We start from the raw sequence: 26,454 nt of genomic DNA on the forward strand, positions 1-26,454 counted from the left end.
TGGGTGTCTAGGTGGGCTGAATGTGAGGCAGGGGTTTAGTCACCCCCCGCACAGGGTCTCCTTGGAGACCCGAGTCACACTTTGTGTTGATTGGCTGAGGTGGTTGTCCGGGCCGGACAACCCCCCTGCTGAGTGATTGACAGCCAGGCTGGGTGAATGGGGGATTTTGGCAGTAAAGGCAGGACTCTTGGGCTGGAAGTCAGAGTCGCCACTGGAACTGCAAGGAACCGAAGAGAAGCGGAGAAGAAGACGGCTGCTTCAACTCCCGAGTCCCGGTGAAGCCCTGCTACAGTCCTGAGCTATCTACCCTTCAATAACAAGAGAAGATCCAGTCCGGAGTCTTCTTCCCTTGAGCCTGGTGGGATCAACCAGCTCACCTTCCACAGGCAGAGGACCCTCTTCTTGGTCGAAATCGCTGCACACAGCTGTAGTGGTCCAGATAGCCAGCTGAAGAGCCTCTCCTGTTTTAAAGGAGCGCACCTTTTATTCACCGTTGCTTTTGCTGCTGCTGGCTTCATCCCTGGGCAGTGCAGATCGCCTCAGACGTCCTCCTTCTTGTCCCCACGACTGAAGTTTCAGGAACCGTGAGTCTGCAGGAACTACCAGGAACAACTGCCGTGGCACCAGCTCTGCTTCATACGAATAAGGTACTGTGTCCGACTTCGAGGAACTAGGGTGAACCCCTTTACTCCTCACCAAAGGCTTGTCCTTATCTTCCTTCCCTCTTATAACTTTTGCTTCCCTTTTGACAATATCTAAGTACTCCTGGCAACCTCGAATCGTGAACTGTTCTAACCTTGTGATCCTCAATAACAGGACCCCTTTCCCATTGACACTGGCGCAGGCCTATTTACTTTTATCTACATTTTAGAAAGTGTCTCTTGATTCTATCTGCCTTGACAAAAGTATTGCCTATGATTTTTGTCCCCAACTCTCTTGTGTTAATTCATGTGCTAAGTGTGTTTGACTACGGTAACATTTCTTCTCGCGGGTATGCTTCTCTTTTGTAAGACCGAACTGTCATTACTGTCAAAAAGTGATTGCGTAACAACCCCCGGTAACGTCTTTGTTTCACAACACCGGTCTGTCATATCCAAAGTTACTTACCTTGAATTTTTCTGCACAGGGGGAATTGGTTGTGTGTAGTGTATTTGAAGTGTGGTTTTAATTGAATAGAAGTGAAGTGTTTTGTGAACAGATGGTCTAAAAATAAATGTACTTTTACTTTTTAACCAAAAAAATCTTGAGTCAGTGTTTGCTTGAGTCACAGTAATTGTAGTCCTTTGTGTAATCTCTACTACTGCTCATTTGCTCTTGAGATAAGCATGGCTGCTCCGCTACTGCTACCCCTCTAACTGTGTAGTAAAGGCTTGTACCAAAGGTGAAATTATACTACCACCTGTAATCTTAATCTTGGGGCAGTGCCCAGGATTCTGCCTAACATCCGCCAACGCGGGGAACTTTGTCATCATATGGGACAAGGACTCCACTTGACCTGGATCTTTACAGAATCGAGAGGTGGCATTTGCTGCCGTTATTTGATGTCTTCTCAGTAGGATCTCTTGAGTCTGCATAATGATAAACTGGCATCTTAACAATAGGTCTCTATATCTAGGGGAAGGGCATTTCTGTAAGTAATTTGGCAGGTCATTGAGGCCTTTTTTCTCTCTCCATAATCCATCTCCACAAAAGGCCTTTTCCTTCACCTCTATGGTTTTTATCCAATCCGCTCTTTGAAAGACCTCCTTTACTTTATCTGGATTATCGAGTACGACCCCCACCTCAACAGCATAGAAGGCTAACTGGACTTTGATCTTACCTCTCCATTCCTCGACTGAGCTTCCCTCACATGTCTGGGGCTTCAGGATTTCAAAGGGTGGCATTCCTTTTTCTAATGTGGCTTTACGATAGAGCGCTATCAACTTCCATAGTACTATGAAAGACATAGACTACAGACGCAGTTCGTGACGAATCGCAGCTACTGGTAGCGATCTTGGAAGATTCAGCACTCTGCGCCAAAAATATCCCTCTAACATAGCCCATATTTCCCACAGCAGATTTAATACCACCTCTGCACCATAAGTGAGGGTTTGGACCACCTTTTACTTATAAAAGGTGATCACTGGCGTCAGAGAGAAACCACAATAAACGCCTGACTATGGCAAGCCTGTGTGGACAATTTTTGAATTTTGTTCCTCAAGAAGGTGTAATGTCCCAAACTTTTGTTAATGATGATTCCCAAGTAAACCATTGATTCCACCAACTATAGGGACTTTCCCTCCACCCTCCTGCAGACGTTTTTTCCCCCGCTTCCTGGATGCCGATGATATCGCCAAGACTTTGGATTTTCCGACATTTATTGTCATACCATTTATCTCCAGATACCGTCTAAAAGCATTGATCCGCCGCTGAAGACCAATGGGTGTTTGGTCTAAAAAGACAATGTAATCGGCATACAATACCCATGGCACAGAGTGGCCATTTAGCCTAGGGGGGAAAAGCTCTAATCTCCCACTGTGATAGTCCCAGGTCTGAAAGGTAGAGGCAAAAAAGCAAGGGAGCAAGTGTGCATCCCTGCGTTAGCCCAAAGAAGGTAGATAGAAATGTCTGTATAAAGACACTCTATAGCGTCAATTATGTATTCTGGGCAATTCCAGTCCCTTAGTTTGGTCCACAACCGATTCCTGTCCACCCCATCAAAGGCCTGCCTAAGGTTAATAAAGGCCCTATACGTGCAGGACCCTGACTTTATGGCATCCTGTTTCAGCAAATTGAGAATGAATAAATTTAAGGATGTTCCAACTCCCTTAACGAATCCGGACTGCCGTGGGTCAAGGCGTCTGTCCTGTATGGCCCAGGTATTCTGGTCCATCAGGATGACAGAAACAAAAATCTTCCCCAACGAATCAAGGGCAAAAGGGCGATAGTTCTTAGGATCGCCTCTATCGCCCTTCTTGAATATAGGGACCACAATCGCCTCACGCCAGGACAGCGGCACTCGTCTGGTGGTCAACACTTGATTGAAAAGGGCTACTACCAATTTGGACCAGTTTTCAATGTTCGACTTTAGGGCGAAATTCGACAGGCCATCAGAGCCTGCCGCCCTCGAGGAACTTAGTTTTGACAGCATTGCTCTTGCCTCCACAATATCAAAGGCAAAGGTCTGCTGAAACTCAAGTCGACCTCCAGCCCTTTGAGTCCACTGTTGTGGGGGTGGAGGGCCGGTCCTGGACAACGCACCAGCCCCCGGGGGTGCTATAGGACACCAGCACCACGGAGGACCAGTGCCTCGAGGGATTGCCGGGGGGACACCTGGTCTTGGAGGGGCAGGGCAAGCCTTACCTGCACATGCGGACCCTGGCTGCCTTGCTGGCAGGGGGGGCCCATGGCAACCTGGCCTGCAGGCCTTAATGAGACACAGACTCAGGTCATTCCATTTCAGAGTCTGCAGCCGTTCTGTTGCACGTGCCTGCAAGGCTCTCTTTTATTAGCTTGGGCCATGACACACTCATGGCCCATCTGAAAAAGGGCAATATAAGTGGGAGGGGACACATCCCCTTAAAGGGGCAACACACATGGTAGGGTTACTACACAACACTCCTCCTTTGTCATATCAAACAAACAACAGTTGCTACCACATAAATGATTACCTCCCCCGTTACAGAACAACATTACTTGGGTTCCTTCCGAGTCATTGGGACCAACCCCAAAATCGGATGTGCCACCGCTACATACATAGCTACTACTCAGATAGTTACAGACATAACACATACTAGCCCATACGCAACATGCTCAGCGGGTGAGTTGTGGTTGGCGGGCTGCTGGTGGAATGTAGGCATTTCTACCACCGTTTATAAAACCCTTTTATTAACCTGGGGTTTGGAACTACAACCACGGAAACAACGCCATGGTTGGCTGCTGGCACACCTACCAACTGCGGGATCACAGCTTCACATCTCTGTCCTTTACTGAGACCACTTTAAGCATGTAACTACTATGCAGGTTCACAGCAACAAAACGCATGTGTTACTCACCACCAAGCTGACCAGGCCGGGGCGTTGCTCAGAAATACCTTGTGTCGACTGACAAGAGGGAGCCACTCTGGAATACCACTATTCAGCCCAAGCTGAGATAAATCTCGTAAGAGATATACCCAGAACCGGGCCTCCTCAACTTGAGGATACTCTTTTTCGTAATACACCTCTCTGCTGTTAGATAGTTACAGACAGAGGAATTGATTACCCAAAAGAGCAGGGAACATCCACACCGCCAGACCAATGCTGCAATGAAAACACAACGGGTTATAATCCAAATACAGGTAAACGTTTAGAGTACAATAATCCTAATGATGTGGGGTGTACCTAATAATCAAGGATTGGTATAGGAAAGCTGAACCTAAAGAAATATAAGGAAACACTTCAACCCACTATTCCTAGGAAGACCAAATAGTGATAGCAGTTTACTAACAGAGATTACTTACCCTACTAGAAATACTGAGCTGTTCAGAAAACCAAAAATAAAAAAACAACGGAAAGAGAAAATAACAAACGGGTAGGTTAGTAAAGGAATTTCCCCGGGCGGAATGAGGGTTGCTACTAGTGGCAGGGTGGTACATCTAGCAGCAGAGCATTTAAATATGCACTTATGTGGTTTCAAATGGTGTCCCAGATGGTTGGCTGAGTTCACAAAGTCAATGGCAGTCTCAAGAAGCAAGGATAATGTATACAAGAAGGTTCAGCAAGAAGGAATTGGTATAGCTGGTTGAAAGAAACTCAAAAAGGTCTGGCTTACCCGTTGAAGGTGTTTCTGAACGTGCACAGTGATTCCAAGTAGTACACAAAGGGCACGTGTATATCGGAATATATGGGTATCAGGAAACCAGAACGTAGTGAGTACTGGAAGTTTCTGAGATGTTTGTTCGTAAGCAGGTTCCGGATGAGGAATGCGGCAAAAAGAAGTGTGAAGGAAACACATCAGATCCGCTGAAATACTGGAACCGATTGAATTGGAGCGCCAAAGTCAAAACGTTAGGAAGAAGGAGTCCGTAGGCTATTCCGGTTCATTAATTTCCGGTAACATCAAAACCAGTGGGAAGACAGAGGCAAGTCGGAATGAAGTCTGGGTCTTTGAAAACAGGAAACTAGGATTCGGAATGAACCTAACGCTACAATTAGAAGCAGCGTTATGCAGGACCTGCGCACTTTTAAGGACATGCCAACGGGCGCAGTCTGGGCAGCCTTGTCGTGGTCAGCTGGTTCCGTACCGTTGGCAGTTGTGTCCTCACGTGACGTGCCTGACGCTCCTGTACTGGAGTAGGCAAACGTCTCCTAGACAACCACTTCCAGCGTTGCAAGAAAGAAGAAGCCAGACGCCTAGACAGAAAGGAATGCGTACTGGCATGAAAGGACCGTAGAGCAAGCATGAGAAGCATATGGGCGGACATGAGCCCTAGATGTAACAGCATGTTTACTAAGTCCTCTGAGCAATCGCAGGACTGCAGGAGACCAGTTCACTTTCCATCAGCATCCGCTCAGGCGTCCCTTCTCCGGGTCTATTGATGGTATAGTTTAAGACCGGCTAATCCGCACCTGGCAGGTACCAGGGGCCACAATCAGCATAGTCCTCTGATGTTGTGTATAGGGCAGCGAGACGCAGATCACACGGCGTCCAGGCTGCTCCACGTGATGTTGACAGGGCATGGGGTGACCGGACCTCACTCCCCCCTTTTTGGCGAGGTTCACCCAGTCAGGTGTGCCGCTCTCTCCACAGGGCACCCGAGGGCACACAAGCACTCGAGGAGCTGCAACCCTTACCTTGACCAATGTACTGCTTACTTGTCGCAGGTGTCAGGGCCACATGTGTTTGTTGGTCAGATACCAGTTGTTGGCTGAACTCAGGGGGCCGGCAGGTATCTCCCCCCCAAGCCCACGTTGGTCTCTTCCTTCGATGGCACGGCATGCCGGGTGTCATTAGTGGCAGGCAGTCAGGGCGTCATTAGTGGCAGGCAGTCAGGGCCACTAGCTCCCTGGTCTTTAGACGGTACAGTAGGGGACATTAGTGGTGTCGATGCCGCTTGTAGGGCAGGCAGGGTGACTTCCGTGGCAGGGTGTCCTGTTTTCGGATGGCACTGTGCAGGGAGATGACCGCTTTTATTCTTGTTGTGCCATGCCTTTCGACTGCTGGTGCAGTGCACTGGTTCTTATCTGGCTGGCAGTGCAGGAATTGCCTGGTGTTGCAGGTGCGCAGAGAGATTCAGCCCCTCGTATCACCTGGTAGCGCAGAGTGCCTCTTACCCATTGCTTGAGGGTCTTCACCTTGTCAAGTCCGAGACATGAAGCACTTTATTATTCGCCCTGGAGGGCTGTCATTAGAGTGATAGCAGTTGGTCCTTCTCCTTTGCAAACCTTCTGGGAGTACAGGGGGAGCTGTTGCCCAAAGCACGGCACTTCAGCTCCGATGTTAGAGCTTTCCATAATCCACTGCTCCAGACCGGAGCACACTTCCTTCATTTCACAGCCAGGCCCGGGATTTTAATGAGGCTCCTGCATTGGCGTGGCCCCAGTCAGCACCAGGCTGCCCCCGGCAGGGCTTTGGCAGCTTGATGTTAGCGGGGATGCCGCCTTCCTTCTTCTTTATTGTACTCAGACTGGACCACCCCTATTTCACAACCTTGGGCCTGGGCTCATGCTGTGGGATCCGGCAGCACCACAACACAGGACATTGTTGCAGCGTGCCGGGGGACCCACCTCTTATCCTTCGCTCCTGACTGGAGCCCTTCATTTCCTTCACCGCCGGGCCCAGGATCACAGTGGGGGCCCCAGCGTTTCTTCCCTCTGCTATTGGCGGCTGCCACAGGGGCTGTAGGCACGACCCGGGATGTTGCATGGGTGCTTTCTTTTGCTGGCGGAGGATGCAGCAGGTTGGATCCTCCTCCGCAGCATGGCGGGGGCTGCCTCTTCTCTTGCCAAGCACCTGGGGGCAGGGCAGCACCACTCTCTCCCCTGGCGGGAGGTTGTTTCGTTGCCGTGACTGCGGCTTGCCTCCCCTACGGTGGCGGATGCCGCAGGGGGGTTTGCCCACAAGGGGTTCTGCTGTCTGACTCCCTCCTCCGCAGCACGGTGGGGGCTGCCACCTCTCGCAGCACAGTTCTCTCCTTAGGCGGGAGACATTACCTTTCCTGCGGCTCCAGCCGCTTCATTTCCTCCTGGATCCTCCTTCTCCTCGCGGCAGTGAACGCTGCTTCCCCACGGCGACCGACCACTCTGCGGGGTGGGGCGGGCATCTTTACGCACCTCATTGCCAGGTGGCCCGCGCTTACATCACAACTCGGGCAGTGAAGTGCAGGCCAATCCCATGGCTTGCGGTGGGGGCCGGGCGCTCCCCTCTTCCTTCTTTCCCCTCTGGCGGCGGATGCTGCAGGGGCTTCGAGGCCCACAGGGGCTGTGGGCCAATCCTTCCTTGGCCGCACAAGCACCCTCTTCTCAGAGAGCCGCGGCCAGGGAGAATCCGTCAGCACGGTCCTGTCATCCGGCAGTAAATGCAGCTCTTCCTCGCTCTCCCTCCTTTCCCCTCACCAATATAAATGAGGGGCAGCAGGGAATGTGCGTCGCGGGGCTCTTCGTCTTCTCTCTTTTAACTTTTTTTTGTTGTTGAAAGTTCGACTTCCTCGTTGCCATTGTTGTCGGTAGGGGCTGGTCATGGACATCGCACCAGCCCCCTGGGGTGCTATGGGACACCAGCACCATGGAGGCCCAGTGCCTCGATGGATTGCCGGGGGGACACCCGGTCTTGCAGGGGCAGGGCAAGCCTTACCCGCACATGCGGACCCTGGCTGCCTTGATGGCAAGGGGGCCCCATGGCAACCTGGCCTGCGGGCCTTAATGAGACACAGACTTAGTTCATTTCATTTCGAGTCTGCAGCCATTCTGTTGCACGTGCCTGCAGGGCTCCCTTTTATTAGCTAGGCCATGACAGACTCATGGCCCATCTTAAAAGGGCAATACATGTGGGAGGGGACACATCCCCCTTAAAGGGGCAACACACATGGCAGGGTTACTACACAATAGCTACGAGGACGGCCGTTAGGTCCTACACAAATATTGTGATATATACACCCGCCTGGACACAGGTGGGCGTAGGAGTCGGATAAGGGCCTCGGCAGAGGCTTGCGCTGCTACGCGATGCGCGGGGGCGGCGCGGAACAAAAGACACGACCACTCACTGTGCTGCTTAAACCCGGACTGGCGTAGGCACGCCAGTTCCGGTGATACCTTTATTTCTCCTCCTCTCCCGCTGTGTCACGTGACCCCGTCCTTCAGGACACGTGACACCACACTCCTCCTCAACTTGGAGGCAAATTTACTGTGGCTAACAACAACACTTATCTTAAGTCTTACTTCTGAATGGGCAGGTATCTCTGCTTCGGTCTTTGACGATGTATTCCATCCACGACATATCCCTGGAGGCGGGATGACGGCTTGGGTTTTTCTCTCAGACTGTACCGGGTGTTTCTTTCCCTGGGTGGGTCTTCGGTGTCGGCCTCCGCCTCAATCTCTTCTTCTTGCTGGGCCTCCGAGCTTGGCTGTGGTGTGGGTCTTTGGGGTGTGCGTGTCACTTCCCCTCTCTGGGGTGACGGGTACTCTTCCCACATGTCTTGGGGCACTTTCCTGAAGTGGGATACATTCCTGGTTACGGTTTCTTCTCATCGGGTTGCGGTGACCATGCTGTGGTTGGTGGTCTTAACAGTCCATGGGCGAACTTCGAAGTTGAGGGACATTTTCTTCGGCGGTGCCCGGTTTCTGACAAGGACTGTGTCACCTGGGTTCAGTTCTCTGTGGTATGCCCGCCTGGCGATGATTTCTCGTTCATTGTGTCTTTCCCGCTTAGCATCCATTTCGAGGATGTCTGGGTCTGGCGCTGTCCAGTTGGGGTGCACAGGTAGCTCCGCCTGTATGGGAACTCCGAACATGAGGGCGGCCGGGCTGCCTCCAGTGGCTGAGTGTGGGGTTTGCCGGTGTGTTCTCAGAAACCGATACACTGCCTTCAACCAGGGGTGTCCTTGTTCTTTGGCAATCCTGATGACTTTGTTCAGTGATCCCATGAAGCGTTCAGCGTCGCCATTTGCTTGAGGCCATCTTGGGGTAATTCGTTGATGCTTGACGTTTACTTCTTTGAAAAACTCACGCAGCTCTTGACTGGTGAACGATGGCCCGTTGTCACTTTTTACTTTCCTCAGGATGCCATGCGTGGCGAACATTTTCTCCAGTGTGAGGATGGTGGTTTCGGCATTGGTCGAGGCTACATGTTCCACTTCGGGGTACCTGCTAAATTCATCAATTACTACGAGCAGGTACCCTTCCCCTGCGATGGTGCAGTGGTCCATGCTGACGGCGTCCCACCGTTTTCGGCTTCGGGGGGCGCTGCTGATTGGTTCTGGGTTTGCTGGTCTCCGTGACGCTTGGCAAACTGCGCAGGACTCCACGAGCTCGGTTATCCTTTGGTGCATGTTTGGCATCCACATTCGGGATTTTAGGTAGGCTGTCGACTTGACGATCCCTTGATGTCCGCTGTGGGCCAGCTTGAGCGCTCTCTCCTCCAGGGATTCGGGTAGTATGATTCGGTGTCCTTTCAATATTACTCTTTCTGGAGCTACTGAGAGTTTGTGTCTGATGCCGAATAGGGCCCTGAGTTTGGCTTGGGCTGTGGCTGTTCGGTGAGTCATTGACATGAGGTAGTTTTTCCAATTTCCGGTTTGGATGGCAGCGGTCGTGTGTTGCAGAACTGTGTCTTCTTCTGTTTCTTGCACTACTTCCTGTAGCGTCAGGGCTCGCGGTCGGGCACATGCCACCACATGGCAGACGTGCTCGTCTGTTTCTGTCGCATGGTGTTGTTCTTTATCTGTGGCCGGCCGCGGGTGGCGGGACAGGTAGTCTGCTGGATTGTCCGATCCTGGGCGGTATTCTACCTCGATGTTATTTGGTTGCAGTTGCAGCATCCACTTCTCTATGCGGGCTGGAGGATGCGGGGCAGAGCCTCGGAATATCGGGATTAGGGGCTTGTGGTCAGAGAAGACTTTTGCTTGTTTTCCTAGCAGGTATACTTTGAAATGGCGACACCCCCACAGGATGGCCAGGGCTTCCTTTTCGATGTGCGCGTAGTTTAGTTCGGGTTTTGTGAGAGCTCTGCTGGCAAATGCGATTGGGAATACTCTGCCATCTCTGTCTGTTTGGGTCAGCACTGCTCCCAGGCCAACCGGGCTGGCGTCGACGAGAAGCTCGGTCTGTCGATCTATGTTAAAGAATGCCATGGTGGTGGAAGCGGACAGGGTGTCTTTGATTAGTTGGAATGCCTGCTGGTGTGTTTCCGTCCACTCCCACTTTTGGTCCTTCTTGGTTAGTTCCCTGAGTGGGCTCGCAATGCTAGCGAGGTCGGGAATGAACCGTGAACAGTAGGTGGCCATCCCCATGAAACTTCTCACTTCAGAGGCGGATTGTGGTGGTTCAAATTCTTTTATGTCTTGTACCTTGGAAGGGTCAGGGGACACACCTGCTGCGCTGAATATATATCCGAAAAAGCATAGTTCCTTTTTGTTGAACTTGCACTTTTCTGCATTGAGGGTCAAGCCTGCGTCTTCGAGACTCTTTAGAACCGCTGCTAAGCGTCGATGGTGTTCGTCCTTGATTGATGCGTATACTAGGATATCGTCGCTGATGTTGGTGGTCCCTTCGAGTCCTGTGATGACTTTGCGGATTTCATGCTGGAATACTTCTGCAGCAGACGATATCCCAAAGTTGAGTCTCTTGTACCTCATCAGGCCAAGATGGGACGAAAATGTTGTGATATATCTGGATTCTTTGGATAGCTTCAGCTGGTGGTAGCCAGACCGGAGGTCAAGCTTGCTGAAGATCGTCGCTCCCGTGAGGTCTACGATGAGTTCGTCAATGGTGGGAGTGACGTGGCGTTCTCGACCGATGGCTATGTTGGGGAGCCTCATGTCGATGCATATTCTAACCGCTCCTGGTTGCTTCGGTTTCTGGGCTACTACCATCGGTGAAACCCACGGGGTTGGTCCTGACGTCCTCTCGATGATCCCTGCGTTTTCGAGCTTGAGCAGTTCCTTTTCTAGGGCATCTCTCAGGTGGAATGGGATTCGTCTATGTCGTACTGCCTTGGGCTCGATAGTGGGGTCTATGTGGAGCTTGATGGTTCTCCCTTTGAGGCGTCCGATTCCCTGGAACAGCTTCTTATGTCGTCCTAAGAGGTTGTGTAGTTCGTCGTGTTGCACACTGAATGCGAAGTGTATCAGCTTCAACTTTTCGGCCGTTTTGCAGCTTAGGAGGGTCTCGCAACCAGCATCTACCACATATATTCGTGCACGGCAGTTGGCGTTATTGTGCGCAAAATTCGATTTAAACGACCCTTGCACTGGCAGGGGTTTTTTGGACCCATAGGCGTATAGCCTGACTTTCCTCTTGAGGAGCTCTGGTCTGGGGTTGAGTCTGTTGAACGCTGTCACGGGCATGACGTTTACTGTAGCGCCCGTATCAATGATTACCTTCAGTGGGTCTCCGTTGGAGAGGACTGTGCATGATGGTCTCCTCTTCCGGCGTGATTTGCGTGGGTCAACTGCCGATATCAGGTGTACTCGGTGTACTCGCTTTTTCCCTTTTTTCTTCCTCTCTTTGCCTTGTTTTTCGGGGGAGGAGTCGCTGTCACTGTCGTTGCTGTCGCTCGTGGCTGGGGATCTTTGTGATTCATCGACTGCTCTGGCTTTTCCTTTTCGCGTTTGTTGGCGGGATCCTTTGGGCGCGAATTTTCTTCGCGGTTCTTGTGTTTGCCGCGGGTCTGGGTCCTTGTCACTCCTATTCGGCGGGTTCAGGCATACTGCGGCATAGTGATTCAGACGGTTGCATTTCCTGCACATGGATCCCCACGCCGGGCAGGATTCGCCTTTGTGCCAGGGGCCTCCACACCATTTGCAGGTTTGATCTCGTCCTTGCGATGGGGGAGGTCTCGGGTTCTGTTTTGGGCGAGTGCTATGTTGTCGGGAGATGGCTGCTACTTCTTCCGCGGGTCCGGGGTTGTCCAGCGGTAGTCTCTGGATGGCTGCTTCCATTACTGCCACCTGGTCTTCTGTTTGTTCGCAGAGTCGCGCCATTTCGAGGATGCGGGATAATCGTACATTTTTCTCTGAGAGTATCGCCCTCCTCAGTTTCTCAGAGAAGATTCCATTGATGATTTGGAGGCGGATGGCGAACTCCTCGTCGGGGAATTCACAGCCTACGGCCATTTCGCGAAGGCGAGCGTGAAATTTGTCCACTGTCTCTTTTTCTCGTTGTCTCGCCATGCAGAAATGGAAGCGCTCGTAGTCCGGGTTGAGGTCCGGTTTAAACATGTTGGTGAGCGCAGCTTTTGCTGCGGCGTAGTTGGCATCGCTTCCGCGGTTTGGTGTGGCGTTGAATAAGCGCAGGGCAGCAGATCCTATGTTGAGTAGGAGAAAGGTGCGCATCTTTTTGGGTACGGTGATGTCTCTTGCATCAAGGAGCATCTCAATCCGCTGTAACCATATTTCCCACCTGATGGCCGCTCCATTGGCGAAAGGGTCGAATGGCGGCATGAAGGTTGTTAGCGTGGGGTCATTGCGCTCGTCGGTGAGGCTCCTCCTTGACGAAGACCATGTGCCGGCCCCTGTTGGGCTAGAGGTCGGGTCTGACATGTTATGCTGCGCAGGGTTGCTGTCTGCCGCATTGCTGCTGTTGGGCCCGTGTTATGCAGGGGCATGTAATCCCACGTGGGTGTTGTCGGCAGGGTAGGCTGCGTATGATGCGTGGGCTTCGCAACTCACATGTGGCGTGGGTGCTGCTGATGGCTTGTTTCGGCTGCTGGAGCTTTGAGCCGCTGCTCTGTGCACAGCTGATGCGGGCGGGTTCCAATGAAAGCTGGGTTGGCGTCGGTGTTTCCCGGCTTCTTGATATTTTTTTTTTTTTTTTTTTTTTTCTGAACGCGGGTCCGTGGGTGCGAAGGCTCCCTTTGATGTCGGGGCTCGCGAACCACTTACCGCCTCGTCGCCAGTGTGATATATACACCCGCCTGGACACAGGCGGGCGTAGGAGTCGGATTAGGGCCTCGTCAGAGGCTTGCGCTGCTACGCGATGCGCGGGGGCGGCGCGGAACAAAAGACACGACCACTCACTGTGCTGCTTAAACCCGGACTGGCGTAGCCACGCCAGTTCCGGTGATACCTTTATTTCTCCTCCTCTCCCGCCGTGTCACGTGACCCCGTCCGTCAGGACACGTGACACCACAAATATCACATAACATGTCTGCGCTCATCGAGTGCATGATTTGTAATGAAATACACTGCAATGTAGGCGAAACATTAAGAAAACTGCCTCGGAAGTGAACTGCAGTGTGTGCTCAGATGAATCTGCAGTAAAGAATCTCAGGGAAGCTGAGAATGCACCCATATTATTTTTTTACAATACCAGTCTTTCGAGAAAACAGCAGAAAAAGCAACTTTTCATGTTTATGGTAGGCATGGCTTCACATTGGATTTACTATCGACCCATAAATGCCTCACAAAACATGTACTCAGAAACACATCTTTTAATGCTACTAGAAATACCGATCGTGTCATTGAAAAGCCTATTACGTATCCCTCAGTACCTGTCGCCAGCACATAGTTGTGGAATTTGATAAAGGAAAGGTGGAGCCTCAGACAGTCACAACGCCAACAATATTTAAAGCTACAGCGCTCCACAGCCACTATCCGCCTTCTGAATTGAGCCGGATCCTTTGTCTGCGGCTTTAAAAGTGATCATAGGTGGGTCTAACCACGCAGAAATTTGACAGCAGACGTTCTCGCGAGACTAAGGAAGCTCGCGCAGTCGTGACGATTGCTGCCACTTGCCCTTCAGGACATTGAGGAGCAGCGCGTGCTTTTGCGGTTTGTGTGACCTACTCCCGAAAGGCAACGCGAGAATGGGCTCCCATTCGGGAGTTAGAGGTATGTGATTTTACTTCGCTTCTTTGGGGACAGCTGCTCCCTGAACCGAGATATTAAATATCTGACATAGCATAATTACTTGGATTTTAGGTTTGACATCCCCCTTGTTCTGGGAGCATCATTTGTTTATCTACACCTATCATGGCCGTTGATGATCAAGCGTCTTCCACGGGCGCGGTCTAGCTTTTAGTGTGCAAGCATTTAGTGTAGAATAGATTTAAGGCACGTTTGTAAAAGCCCGATCTAGTCTTGTGGCGCCTCTGCCTGCACCGAGGGAATAATACCCTTCACACGTAATGTGGGTGAATGTATGCTACTACTGCAGACTCTCTACTAAGGTGGCAGACGTTTTCATCTGTAGTTCTGTTTTAAGATTCCAAAGCAAGTCCATTGGCAAAAAGTCAATTCATTCTTAAAACGCCACCCTCTTAAGAATTATGAAACGTTGCTTTGATATGTGCGGGTTGCCTTGTGATAATATGACCAAATGCAGCATTGCAGAAACCAGTGCCTTGATGCCTTTGGGTTTAGTGCGCTGAACACGTGCAAGAATAAATACAATAAATAAATACAGCCAGCTATGAAGTAAGCAGTAATGATTAGAAAATCAAGCATTGGCCCAGTGTAATGTTTTATAGGCTGATCCTGAAACAGCAAGGGGGGTGTGTAACTTCCCGACTACACTTAATATATAATTAATGGTGCATTGTAATGTAGAATCTGGGAAGCCCCAGATTCCAGTGAAGTCCGTTGTACAGGACTTCAGGTTAGGATCTGAATATGTGTATTACTTGTGCTCTATGAAACATGAATACAGAAGTTTCTACTTGGCATGTATACTGGTGTTGCGGCTCTGTTACCTACCTGAAGTCCCAGGATGCATCATTGAATAGTTCACTGGCAACACATTTCAAAGCGATTCCCAAGTGCTGGCTGAGGTTGCAGGAAGAAAGGCATGTTGAAAGAGGGCACAGGAACTGTCCAATTGCTCTGGCGAGTTGATGCGAGGCTGCTGAAGGTGGTGCAGAGCTGCTGAGTGTTCAAATAATAGCAGTGCCTCATCATGTGCTTCACAGAGGTGGGCAGTGGTGGAGATGCCAAGCAACTGCAGATGTAATAATGGCAGTGCAGCTTCCAGCTGTCAAGGGACGGTGCTGCGCTGGAGCGGGCAGAGAGCATCGGGATGTCAAGGGACAGTGTGCATCTGAGCGGGCAGAGCATCGGGCCCGAAGAGGGTCTGTGTTATACAGAGCCAACTGTGGACAGCAAGAAGGATTACTAAGGCTCTGGGTACAAACGTTCCACAGAAACCGTTGGTAGGCATGGAGTGCTGCAAAATGAACTGGACCTGGTGGGGGGAACGGCACCCGCTTGCAGAGCATGTTGTATGCACCGGCACCATTCCGGTGCATTGACCTACTCATTCTCATTGAGCCCTATGGGGCTCATTGGGAATGGGGAGTAAAAGTTTCCGGCCCCAGTCAATGAGGAAATACAGGGTCCACCAGGGTTGTAACGGCCCTGTATTTCCCCATTGCCAGGGCCCTGGAAAAATCTGCAAGTTTGGCGGCAGCCTGCTGGTTTTACCGGCACGGCTGCCGCCCAAACTTGTGATGAGGCCCATTGTTCTTCTTTGTGTTGGTTGTGTGGTGGTCCTTAGAGGGAATGCCAATGCTCTAGCGTGGCAAGCTTAATATTTGGCAGTGTCTGATAAAAGTTGTTTAGTAAATTGCTGTTGGCTGAGATTGTAGTGTTGTCTCGGGTTTGCAGGCGTAAGCTATTTGAGTTGTAATTGGTGGTATCAGATGTTTCTGTCTGTGTAAGGTGTGGTATGAGAAGTGCTTCACCTTGGTGTAAAGAAGGGAGGTGTGTAACCTCCTGACTGACTGCACTTAGTTTATAATTAAAGGTGCATTGGAATGTAGAATCTGGGAAGCCCCAGATTCCAGTGAAGTCCCTTGGACAGGACTTCAGGTTAGGAGCTGGAGCTGAATAGATCAAGGCATAAATTAGATTTTAAAACTTTGTAAGCATAGTTTGCTAATTAAAATGTTCCTGATTAGCAAACCGACCCATTTGATTAGCAATAGTGTACTTATATTTTTAATGTCACAATGTTATTTACACATGACCATGTGGGCAACAATACTGCAGTTTTCTGTAAAGTTGAAGACATAAGTGAGATGAGTCGGGCCCTGAACATTCTTTAAAATTCCACTAGACCTGCAGAGTTAGTTTACCTACTCGACCTAAAAGAAAAGCACTTGACCCATGGTAATATATGATGACAAAGCTAAATGTGCTTTCTGTAAAATAGTACCTGTCCCAACAAACCCACTTGGTTTGGCGCACTGCCGCCACTGAGAGGCAAGCCATGCACAGTGAACGTATTTGACATTTACTGCAAGTAAGTGTTAAATAAAAATGTCAAACATCCACTGCAAATGGTACTTGCTCTTCATAATCTACTCTACTATTCAAGTGGGCAAAAGACTTTGCGAGACCTGGAAGAGTGTCTATAAAATGTAAAAGGGTAGCTGCAAGATGGGAAACGGATATGATTTTAAAAAAAAAGGTTCTGAAAACAGGTGCAAATTTTATAATGCAGTCCTAATCGGAGCAAAGTGTGCACTGGAGGTTAACTAACTTGTATGCTAGTGCAGTATAGGGGTAGATGTACAGACTGGATGGAACTATTGATCACTACTTTGCTTAAACATCTAGTGAGTTTATGTATTTATTATGTAAGAGGAAAGAAAGTAAGCGACTAAGCAGATTGGATGGCGTAGCAGGCAGAGAACTGGGCAAACCAAGTGGAATATTTTAGTTTGCGGCCATCACACTTTCAGGGAAGCTGGTGTAAAGCAACCGCGCCAATTTAATTAGTAAACGTTCAAAATTGTATAGCAAATTGCAATGCGACACTGCTTATTTTATGCCTTGTAAATGTAGCCTCTCCTGTCTAACTTCTGATCGTATCGATGTACATGAATATAGAAGTTTCTTTTTATACTTGCCGTGTATCCTGGTGTTCCTGCTACTTGCGTCAGTCCCAGGATGCATCACTGAATATTTCACTGCAGCAATTCAAAGTATTCCAATAGCCTTCTGCTGAACAGCAGGCTCCCATGATTTATATAGAACTGTTTACCCCACAGTCCTAGTGGCAGTTTGATTAACTATATCGTTATATCTGGATTGGTATAGTGGCCCATGAAGAAATAGACCTTGCCAAAACCATCTGCCGTTTTACTATCAACTGCTTTCCTGTGACACTTACATTTGACAGAGCTTTTGTGTGTTGTGGTTTCAGGTTCAAGGACTAGAGTGCTGGGATTAGCCCTGAGGGCTCCCTTTGTTCTCTCACTGGAAAGGCTTACACCTTCTCCGCGATGCAGGGCATAGTCCCAGGTGTTGGGATGGGAGTCCATGCCAGCTTTATGGGCAGGCACCGGCATGGAGTTATTACCCTAGTCTCTTTGATCTGGCAGACATTTTAGGGGTGGAGTATAGGCAAATCTTAGAAAATTTGCCTCTAGAGGAAGTATCCTGCCTTCTTGGAAATTTTTAGGCACCGCTCCTTCCTGCAGACAAGGTACTTTGGGAGCAGACATCCGAGGGCAAAAACTCTTGTTGAGACTTGTCCATTCTGAAGTGTCAATCCACTGCGCAAAAGGACTATATAAGGGGGGTGAGAACCCTCACCTCCCCTGCCCTTAATGTCATCCTCTTTGGACACAAGATGTATTCCACCGTAACCTTATTGGGTTATCAGTCTGCCCAGGTCTACTGCCATTGGGGTGTGATACAAGGAAGCAGCAAGACCTTCACTCCCCAAGCCATGTCAGAGGATCATTTGTTGTGACTTTCTGATGCACAAGGCCTGCCTGTTGCCTAGACACTGGTACCTAGGACTCAGTCTGATGGAACTAGCACAGCTGCAAATGTTCTCTGGCAGTCGTCCATGCTGGGAATGGCAGTACTTCCTTTTTTCCATTTGAGACCCAGCGACGGTCTCTGTTTCCTGCTTTAATCTAAGCCGACCCAACAGCTCTCAAGTCATTTTTGAGCTGCTGCAAAACTCAATGGAGCAGTTTCTGGTGTTCTGTGGTCTGACTCTGCTTCAAGCTTTTTTGAGCCACAGACGTGCATGCGTGTTATCAAGTTTAGTTGTTGATAGCTGCTGCAGAACTACATTACAAGTTGCGTCGTGCAGTGGTGCAGTTAAATCAATGTGTTGAGATACCTTTTGAACTGTCAAGCTATGGTGCTCTATGCATAGCCTGTTTCCAAACTTCCTTCGAGTCTTTAATGGACTGCTGCTTGCTGAAGAGCACTGTGCTTGCCTCCCACTGAACCAATTCGACACTGTGGAAAGCAACTAGAAATCTGGATCATTTCTGTTGAGCCCCAGCAGAATTTAACAGTGTACATGGAGGGTTGGCCATCCAGCCTGGTTTTAAGACATTTCTGACCAGCTCCTTATCTTTGTTAAGAAACATACGTTTGACCTTGACAGTTGCTACAAAGACACGGGCCACATACAGAGTCCCCTTTCAGCCGAAAGGCTAAATATTCTGTGTATTTCATTGAAGGGGTGGGCGGTTAGTGTCTTCATTATTTTGTCCATCATTTAGGTTTGAAAATCTTGTATCTTTTATTGTGGTAGCACAGTACTTTTGTTTTTAATGTTTCCTTGCTGGCTCGCACCCCTCTTGAGGAGAATTGCTTGACTGGTTCCCATGCTTGCAGTGTTAAGGACCATTTTATAGCGCTTCCAGGGATTAAATGTCCACCTGGGCATCTGGCACTTGAATTGATTGAATTGGTATTGAACTGGTATTGAATTGATGTTAGAACAGAGGAGTCTTCACTAGGTACCAGTGGTATGCTGGGCTAATGCATTAGGACATGCATAGGATTTGCAGGTGGAAGTTCACATAATTCTTTGGCTTTTCAGGTACCAGGTTTCCGTCCCACAATATGGACCTATTAGGGCCTGCATTTTGTTTACTCAAATCAAAAGGGCTCCCCCTACGTACATGGGAACTGGCGTAATCTAAGATTATACACAAACATCGTTCTCACTGGACGAAGCAATTTTAACACTAATGTATCTGAAACTTCACTCAAGGTCCTGATTCAATCGATTGTAACTCAAACCTACGGTCCTATTCAGTCAAGGAATTATTTCATCAATTTTCTCTTAGCATTTGTATACAGAGAGGTATTTTTAACAGCGCAAAACATGAATACACATAACATATACAATTATTAAAAGAATTGAAAGCGTGAGAAACGTTGGAACCCAATTTAACGGGGAACCAAACCAACTGTACTAATCAGGGACCCTAGAGATGGACCATTCATTCGTTCAGTACATTACATTCGCCAAGAGTATATAAATTGCACTCTATTCCATAACTGTATACTTAAGCGTATTGTGACTACTTCATGGAAGGTGATCTATACCTATTGTCGCCACCTAGAGTAGTATATATGTAGTGGTGCATAATGTTAATTGATTTTTTTTTAATTTTCTTTTTTTAGGGTATTTTGACAATCAACAGGACCTTTTTAACGTTATCAAACGCCTCATAAGGTCCAGTGGGTCATCCGAAGGCCTAAATTATGTTTACAGCAGTTTTCAGTTATGGCTATATCAGTCGGTTTATCTACTCATTAGGGTTTATTATACACTTTATGTAATAGGACATCCTGCATATATGTTTTTAGGTTCAGTGATGGATATGTGGCGCTCAGTATGCACTGGATTATATTTCAGATGTATGTGCACCCTTAGGCGGCTTGGTATGTAATGGGTACCCTTTCTCTTTTTGTTTTGGCTGTTAGTTGGCAGATATTTGTATGGGTATTTTCCTGTATGAAATTTGCTGATTTGGTGCCTATGTCATTCCTTCTGCGGTTGGGAGCCTAGATGTGGTGACTTGCACATCCCTTCTTTGTTCGGGAGCTATATTTTTGCCTCATTGTTGGGTGTATTGTTTGATGTATTATTAGAATGGGAGATGTGTGGTATCTCATTCCTCCCTCTAGGAGTCTGTATGTACTGGGATGTGTAATGTCACTAATGGCGTTTTGGCCTAGGTTTCCATCACAGGCAGTTGACGGTGGACTTGTCATGTCTTGAAGAGACTTCACTTGTTTTGTACAACGGGTCACAGGGCCTCATTATGACTTTGGAGGTAGGCTGCCTCCAAAATCGTGTCCGGGTCCAGGTTCCCTGAATGGGGAAATACCGGGCCATTCTGAGTATGGAGGGCCCTGTAGTTCCTCCTTCAGGGAACCCGGGCCTGGTCCTTCCACTTACCCCTCCCCCCCCCCCAATTCCCAATCGAGCCCTCATAGGGCTCAATGGGAATGGGGAGGGAGCCGACAACGGGCCAATTACGAACGGGCCCGTTGTTAGCTCCCTGGTCCCCTCGCGGGACCCGCTATGGATGTCTGTAAAAACCAGACGTCCAGAGCGGGGTCCCGCGAGGGGACCTCGTAACTGTGCGGAATGCGTTTAACGGCGCCGGCAAACCCATTTACGCACAAGTCATGAGGCCCACAGTGTTCTTAATGCAACAAACCTATTACGTGTATGGTTATGAGTGGTTTATAGTTCTGATACTTGGGTATATGTACAGTAGATCCAAAGGGGAGAATCCGGGTGGGCCGTTGTCCTGGAACATGAGGGGTGTATTTATGATAGATTGAAGTATGGGGAGTTGAGCAGAGGGAGCTCTCTATGGCTCCACCATGATTGAAGCAAAAACATGGATTTAATGGCACAGGGGCTAAGCCCCGACTAGGTCCCACAACAGTTGTCACTATTGTGCTTGTTTATCATACCATCCTGTGTTTCAGAAATGTGAAGTTTAGGTTATTTGTTTTGTAATAATTAGAAGGGGAAAATATAATATAGGAGACTTTTTTGTTGTTGCAACAGTCTATTGAAGTCTTGTCATTCGAATGACTTAATACAATGAGTGACTACATAAGAATCGCCGATTTCCTCCAAATCAACTGCGCAATGGAAACCTGCAGTAAACTAGGTTTACATATTAGAAAACATATATAAAAATGAATTAACACAAACCACTTTAAAAAATAATGTTGGCTTCCACTTTAGTTACATAGGTCACTTGTCTTTTAAAGGTTTCTTCGATACTTCTGCGTCTTCGGGCCAAGCCAGACCTTTAAGCCCTGCCTCCAAAAAATTGTTTCAAAATTCTTCAGGGGGGGGGAACACCTTGTTTCTTAAATCACTTAAAGCACTGGGTGGAAGGTTACTAGCTGGCGTTGACCTGGAAGGAAGTGGTCCTTCATACTATCAGGTCGAACAATTTGCACCCGCCGCTTTCCATTGTCAACGTACTGGCAGAGGAGCCTGGTCTTGTCGCTCCACTGTCGGAGCACATTGATCTACAATGCGCACTGCACATTAGAAGGGCAGAAAAAAGGGGCTTCAGCAGGACTTATGATTAACAACCCTACTTTTAGATATTAGTAATTACTTCACAGATGTAATGAAAGTGAGCCCTGTGATGAAATGGTGTACTGCAAATTAAGGAATTCTATGTTCAGGAGCAAAAATTCAAGCTACTAGCCATGCATAAAACGTTGCTTGTCACCTCAATTCTCCATACAAATACATGCCACCATTGCGTACTCGCCAAGAGTCCAGTGTCACTAGCCAATGGCTAGTGGAGAGTACACATTTTGAGGCCTGCTGATGCAATCGTCGCTGCTTCCAATAACAAGTTCTGGCGAGAGATGGTGGACTTAACATCGGACCTGACTGGTGAAGAAGGAAAAATTTCTCTGAGCTAAGGGAGGCAAACATCAATTGCCCTTTTCCGCAGCTACATGTTTGCAGGGCTGCAATGGCAAAAGGCCTGGACCTGAGAGAAACACGACTATTAGAAGTTCAGGAAAAGGCCTGGGCACTCCCCTTTGATTGGCTTTTACCTTCTTGCATTCCACCACAGATGAGAAGCATAATAAGAAGAAAAGTCATAAACTAGCTGCTAAAAGCCTTTCTGCCATCACCAGACCAGGTACAACTTCCTTTTGCACTTAGCAGAATAGTCAGCGCATGGGTATTGGTGACTTTAGGGGTTTCCTAACCTGCTCAGAACATGGACAAGGTGTGGCTGTGTTCTGGTCCTCATCTGAGGAAATTACTGCATACAGTGACACCCAAAGTTTGAAGGTCCAGCTGCAGTGGTATCCCTTCACTCATCTTTCAGGTCTTTGGCTGCTTTCGCAAGGAGCGGGTACATGCTTCCTAACCCCCCTCTCCCCACTGGACTCCAGCTATTTTCATTGATCCTCATGGCGTGCATTAAGAAATTAGTGAAAATGAATGCAATAGAATGAATCCCATGGGATGAAGCTTGACATAGTACTTACTACTCGTGCATCTTTTCCCTTCCCAAGAAAGACAAGGCAGAATGGAGAATAAGTATCTGCTTCGATTTCCTTCCTCTTGAAAGATTCAAGATGGTTGCACTGGGCCAAATTTCATAAGCACTAGATTTGCAGGATGCCAACCTGCTTATATGGGCCTTGGAGCCGAACAGGAAATGTCCCTGCTTCTCGTATTGGGTAGCCATTACCAATCCAAGGCCCTGCCCTTTGGGCTGAATTTAGTCACCATTGTGTTCAGAAAGTTGATGGACTCTATATTGTCCCTTCTGTATCAACAGCGCATTCACATCTAACAGTATATTGATGGCTGGCTGAACCAGGGGTCTTCACTCTCCCTGGTCAGGGATTCTGTCGGATGCGTCTTCCAGCTGGTTTATGTGCTGGGCTTCGTGGTGAATTCGGACAAATCTACTCAGCCCGATGCAGAGAATAAAATGAATTTGCCTGACCTGGGACAGTGGAATGGGGAGAGTCTAGGAAATAATATAGGACTTTTTTGCTTGACCTGATGGCTTCACGTATCCTAATGCTTCCCTCATACCAGGGTGCACATGAGATTAACTCAATTACAGCTTGCCTCTCATTGCCCGCTGGACTGTGCCTCAAACAGAACTCGCTCCATTTTCCTCAACCCCGATTACAGACTTTCTCTGGTGGATGCAAAGCCTTCGCAAATTCTTAAAATCCCCTTTTGATGGTTCCACTCTCCTTTTTGAAGAGTGCAAGCAGAAATTTCATAAAGGAGAAATTGAGGTTTCCATTGTATAAAAGTCAGGCATTGGATCACTAATAGAGAAGTGAGGAGGGCAGGAAGTAAAACTGGGATGGGTAGAACTCGTTATGAAGGAACTGGAGGTAGATAAAAGCCCATCTAGGCTCTGAGGGAAGCTGTGACCAGCTTAACTCGGTGCACTCCGTTGATGTCCCCCATAATGACATCTCTCAAAATGCCATTTTGAATCCCTTCTCATATAATATGAATGTGCTCATGGGAGCGCGCAGAGTTAAGCTGGTCATACCTCCCACATCCGATCAATTTCAAGGGTTTTGTTGCGTTAAATCTGCACAAATTCATGGAGTTTTTTTTCAGTGAATTTCAAGCGTTTAGTTATACCATTGAAATAAGGAATTGCTAAAAACCTTTGTGCAACGGTTTTGCAGAGGGCACCATGTGAAAATTGGGAGTTGGAGGTGGCCTAGGGACCGAGTTTGCAGCATAAATGTTTTCCCGTAGCCGCGGTTATTTGGTCCGATAATTGCGGCTACCAGAGATGAGATTGAGCAATGAAAGTTCATCAAACGGAACAAAACGTTTTTGAGAGGGTATGGGAGAGTGTTAGGGAGGCAAATGGGAGTTTGTGGAAGTGGGGGACCTTGCCATGAGGAGAGGGACCCTTGGGGAGGGGGGTTGGTGGTTGCCGGGGGTCAGGGTTCCAGGGGAACTTTAAAAAATATATATATATTTTATTTTTTGCCGTTTTTCTCAATCTCACAGCTGTATGTAGGTACATTAGTATTATAGCTGTGGTTATGGGAAAAAAGTTAAAAAAATTAATTTATAGGTACCGTGAGGTCTGGGTGGGGGGTGAAAAATCTGATGCCCTGGTAGTGTTGTAAGTGACGCTGAATAAAATACAGTGGGAGTGGCCAAAGGCCATGGCTAGTGGCTAGGGAGTTTTAAAACTGCAGTGGGCACAGCCGAAGGCCATAGCTAGTGGCCATTTACTGATTTTAAAATCTACAGTGGGCAAGCTGCTGAATTTCAAGTTTTGGTGTGTTCTGTTTAGTCACCTTAATTGCACTTTAACTGAAGTTTATTGTAGCCGGCCAGCAAATTTGATCATTGCCTTATTATCCATTTGGTGGGCTTGTTGCCAATGCAAGGCTAAGGCGTATTTGGAATCGGGTTGTGCAATGGAATATAAATGTTCCCTGATTCGAATTTTCAAATTTGCAGGGATCATGAAGGTTTCCCAAAACGTGGAGGAAACCTGATCCTGAAACTCGGGCAATTAGAAGCCCGTTTGATTTGCCAATACCATACTGTAGACTTTGGCCTAAACACAGACCATGAACTATCTGTCTTTTTGTGATTCCATGGTATTTAGAGTTACCCTACATGTGTATCTCAAGGGACTTTTCCATATGTCATTACCAATTGGTATGTTTATTTACAACTGTTACAATGGTGATTAGCCAATGACTACATGCGTTTACATAATACCCATTTTGACTTCCTCTTCTATATCTGTAAAGTGGGTTCCATGTAATAATGTCGCCACGAAAATCTCGCCATGCACAAATATCGCCGAAAAATGGCCGTTTTTTGTGGTGACATTATGCAACCCCCACACTTTTTTTTAAATTTTTTATTATTTAATTTTTTTTGCCCCTATCCCCATATATATGGTCACCCAAATAATATCGCCAAGACATTTTCCCTGCGATATTATTTACGGCGACTATATATATGGGGATATTATTACCTGATACCGTAATGTGTGTGTATATATATATATTCTTGCTTCTACCTGTTAGGTAGATGGTTCGAGCTGCACTCTCCACAATAACTTTAACAACCAGTCACCATTGCAAGAAGTTGAAATCCAAACCGTTGTTTTTCATTCCAAACTGTTCCTTTATTCATTTCACAGGGAAAAAGTCATGTTAAAAATCCATGGAAATCCGTTCCAAAATTGGAAAAAACAAACATAAAGACCAAAATGTCCAGGTCCTCCCAAGTGCACCACTCCTCATGAGGAGGTGTTTACGCGTTTCGTGGCCAACTCGCCGCTTGCTCACATATATAAATAATCGGGTCACTAGCCAGCTATATGGCTAGGTCCTTGCTTTCCAAACTGCATTACCTGGTGTTAACCCAACTTGTCCACTCTATGGACCGCTTCAGCTGACTAGGTCACGTTTTTACACCTCCCCAGGAGACAAGGTGTTATGACCCCTGTTCCAGACTATCTTTTAGCCTTTAATGCGGCATGCGTGAACTTCACAAATAGCCAATATTTTGTTAACTGTGCGCATCTTAAATTCATTTAACTTTTCCCCGTTTGATTGGGTAATTTTTTTAGATTTTTATTGATTGTGTATTTGCATCCCTAACTCCTCTTTTCACATATCCGGGGTTCGTTTTCTCTGTTGCCGCCCCCCCACCCCCCTGTCTCAGTTAACTGCGTACATAGAGGCTACGCGGTTGGCTCCAGGTCCCTTGATAGGCAGCGAACGCGCTGGTGAGTCAACTTTGATACTTTGCACATGAACCCTGCCCTCAAGCAGGGGCTAACGCTCCGTTCTTGTTAGTCTAGACGACCGTCGGAGATAGCCCACATAATTGGATAATTGATTTTTCCTATTTATTTTCTTTCCTTTTTCAGCGTAATTTTTACCTTCTGAACACTGCCCGCGCCACAGCTATTTAACAATTTACAGATACTCCCTTCGTGTAACTGCAAGATATTGGTATGTCTTCTCACAAATTTACTTTTCTATGTGTTCTGCTCTTGAGAGTTTTTTAAACTCTCATCCCTTCTCTATTTCATACGGAGCCCATAGCATAATTCCAAAATCATTTAGTTCCAACCTCTGGTAAGCGGGGCATCTTTTCTTGTTACAGCAATTCTGCACATTACGCAATCCCGTTTTAACCACTGGTTAACTCTATTCTATTCTACTCCTATTGTGCAATCATAAAATTGTTTACATTTCTTTAGCACACAGATTATAGACAAACCAAGACTAAGGTAAAACTATATAATATCTGGTTTAACACATGTAATTCTGGTTGATCACCATTGGTATCCATTTTACTGAACAATTGCTATTTTTATTTTATTTTTCCTCTGCTTTCCCCAATGTGATATCCTTTTTCACCGAATGGCGCACTTTATTGTCAATTTTTTTCTTTTTGTACTGTATTGAACTTATATGTGCATTCGGTGTATCTGACTTCTATTATATATTATGCAATGCACCCTGTTTGCTTGCTCTTTGTTTGG

The 26,454-nt window shown here is 47.8% G+C and overlaps 2 protein-coding genes across 2 annotated transcripts in view; one reads left to right on the plus strand and one right to left on the minus strand.

The window, feature by feature from the left end:
• UBE2D1 (ubiquitin conjugating enzyme E2 D1) overlaps positions 1-13,725 on the minus strand; it is a 370,982-nt gene extending 357,257 nt beyond the window's left edge. The window contains exon 1 of the mRNA XM_069611235.1: positions 13,666-13,725. Coding sequence (XP_069467336.1) covers positions 13,666-13,680 — 15 coding nt within the window. The 5' untranslated portion in view covers positions 13,681-13,725. The remainder of the gene's footprint in view (positions 1-13,665) is intronic.
• A 109-nt stretch (positions 13,726-13,834) lies between these two features.
• The window catches only part of CISD1 (CDGSH iron sulfur domain 1), a 191,399-nt gene continuing 178,779 nt past the window's right edge, over positions 13,835-26,454 (plus strand). The window contains exon 1 of the mRNA XM_069611236.1: positions 13,835-14,005. Coding sequence (XP_069467337.1) covers positions 13,981-14,005 — 25 coding nt within the window. The 5' untranslated portion in view covers positions 13,835-13,980. The remainder of the gene's footprint in view (positions 14,006-26,454) is intronic.

The sequence above is a fragment of the Ambystoma mexicanum genome, chromosome 8, assembly GCF_040938575.1.
Source record: "Ambystoma mexicanum isolate Mex_15411 chromosome 8, UKY_AmexF1_1, whole genome shotgun sequence".
In the NCBI taxonomy this organism is placed as follows: domain Eukaryota; kingdom Metazoa; phylum Chordata; class Amphibia; order Caudata; family Ambystomatidae; genus Ambystoma; species Ambystoma mexicanum.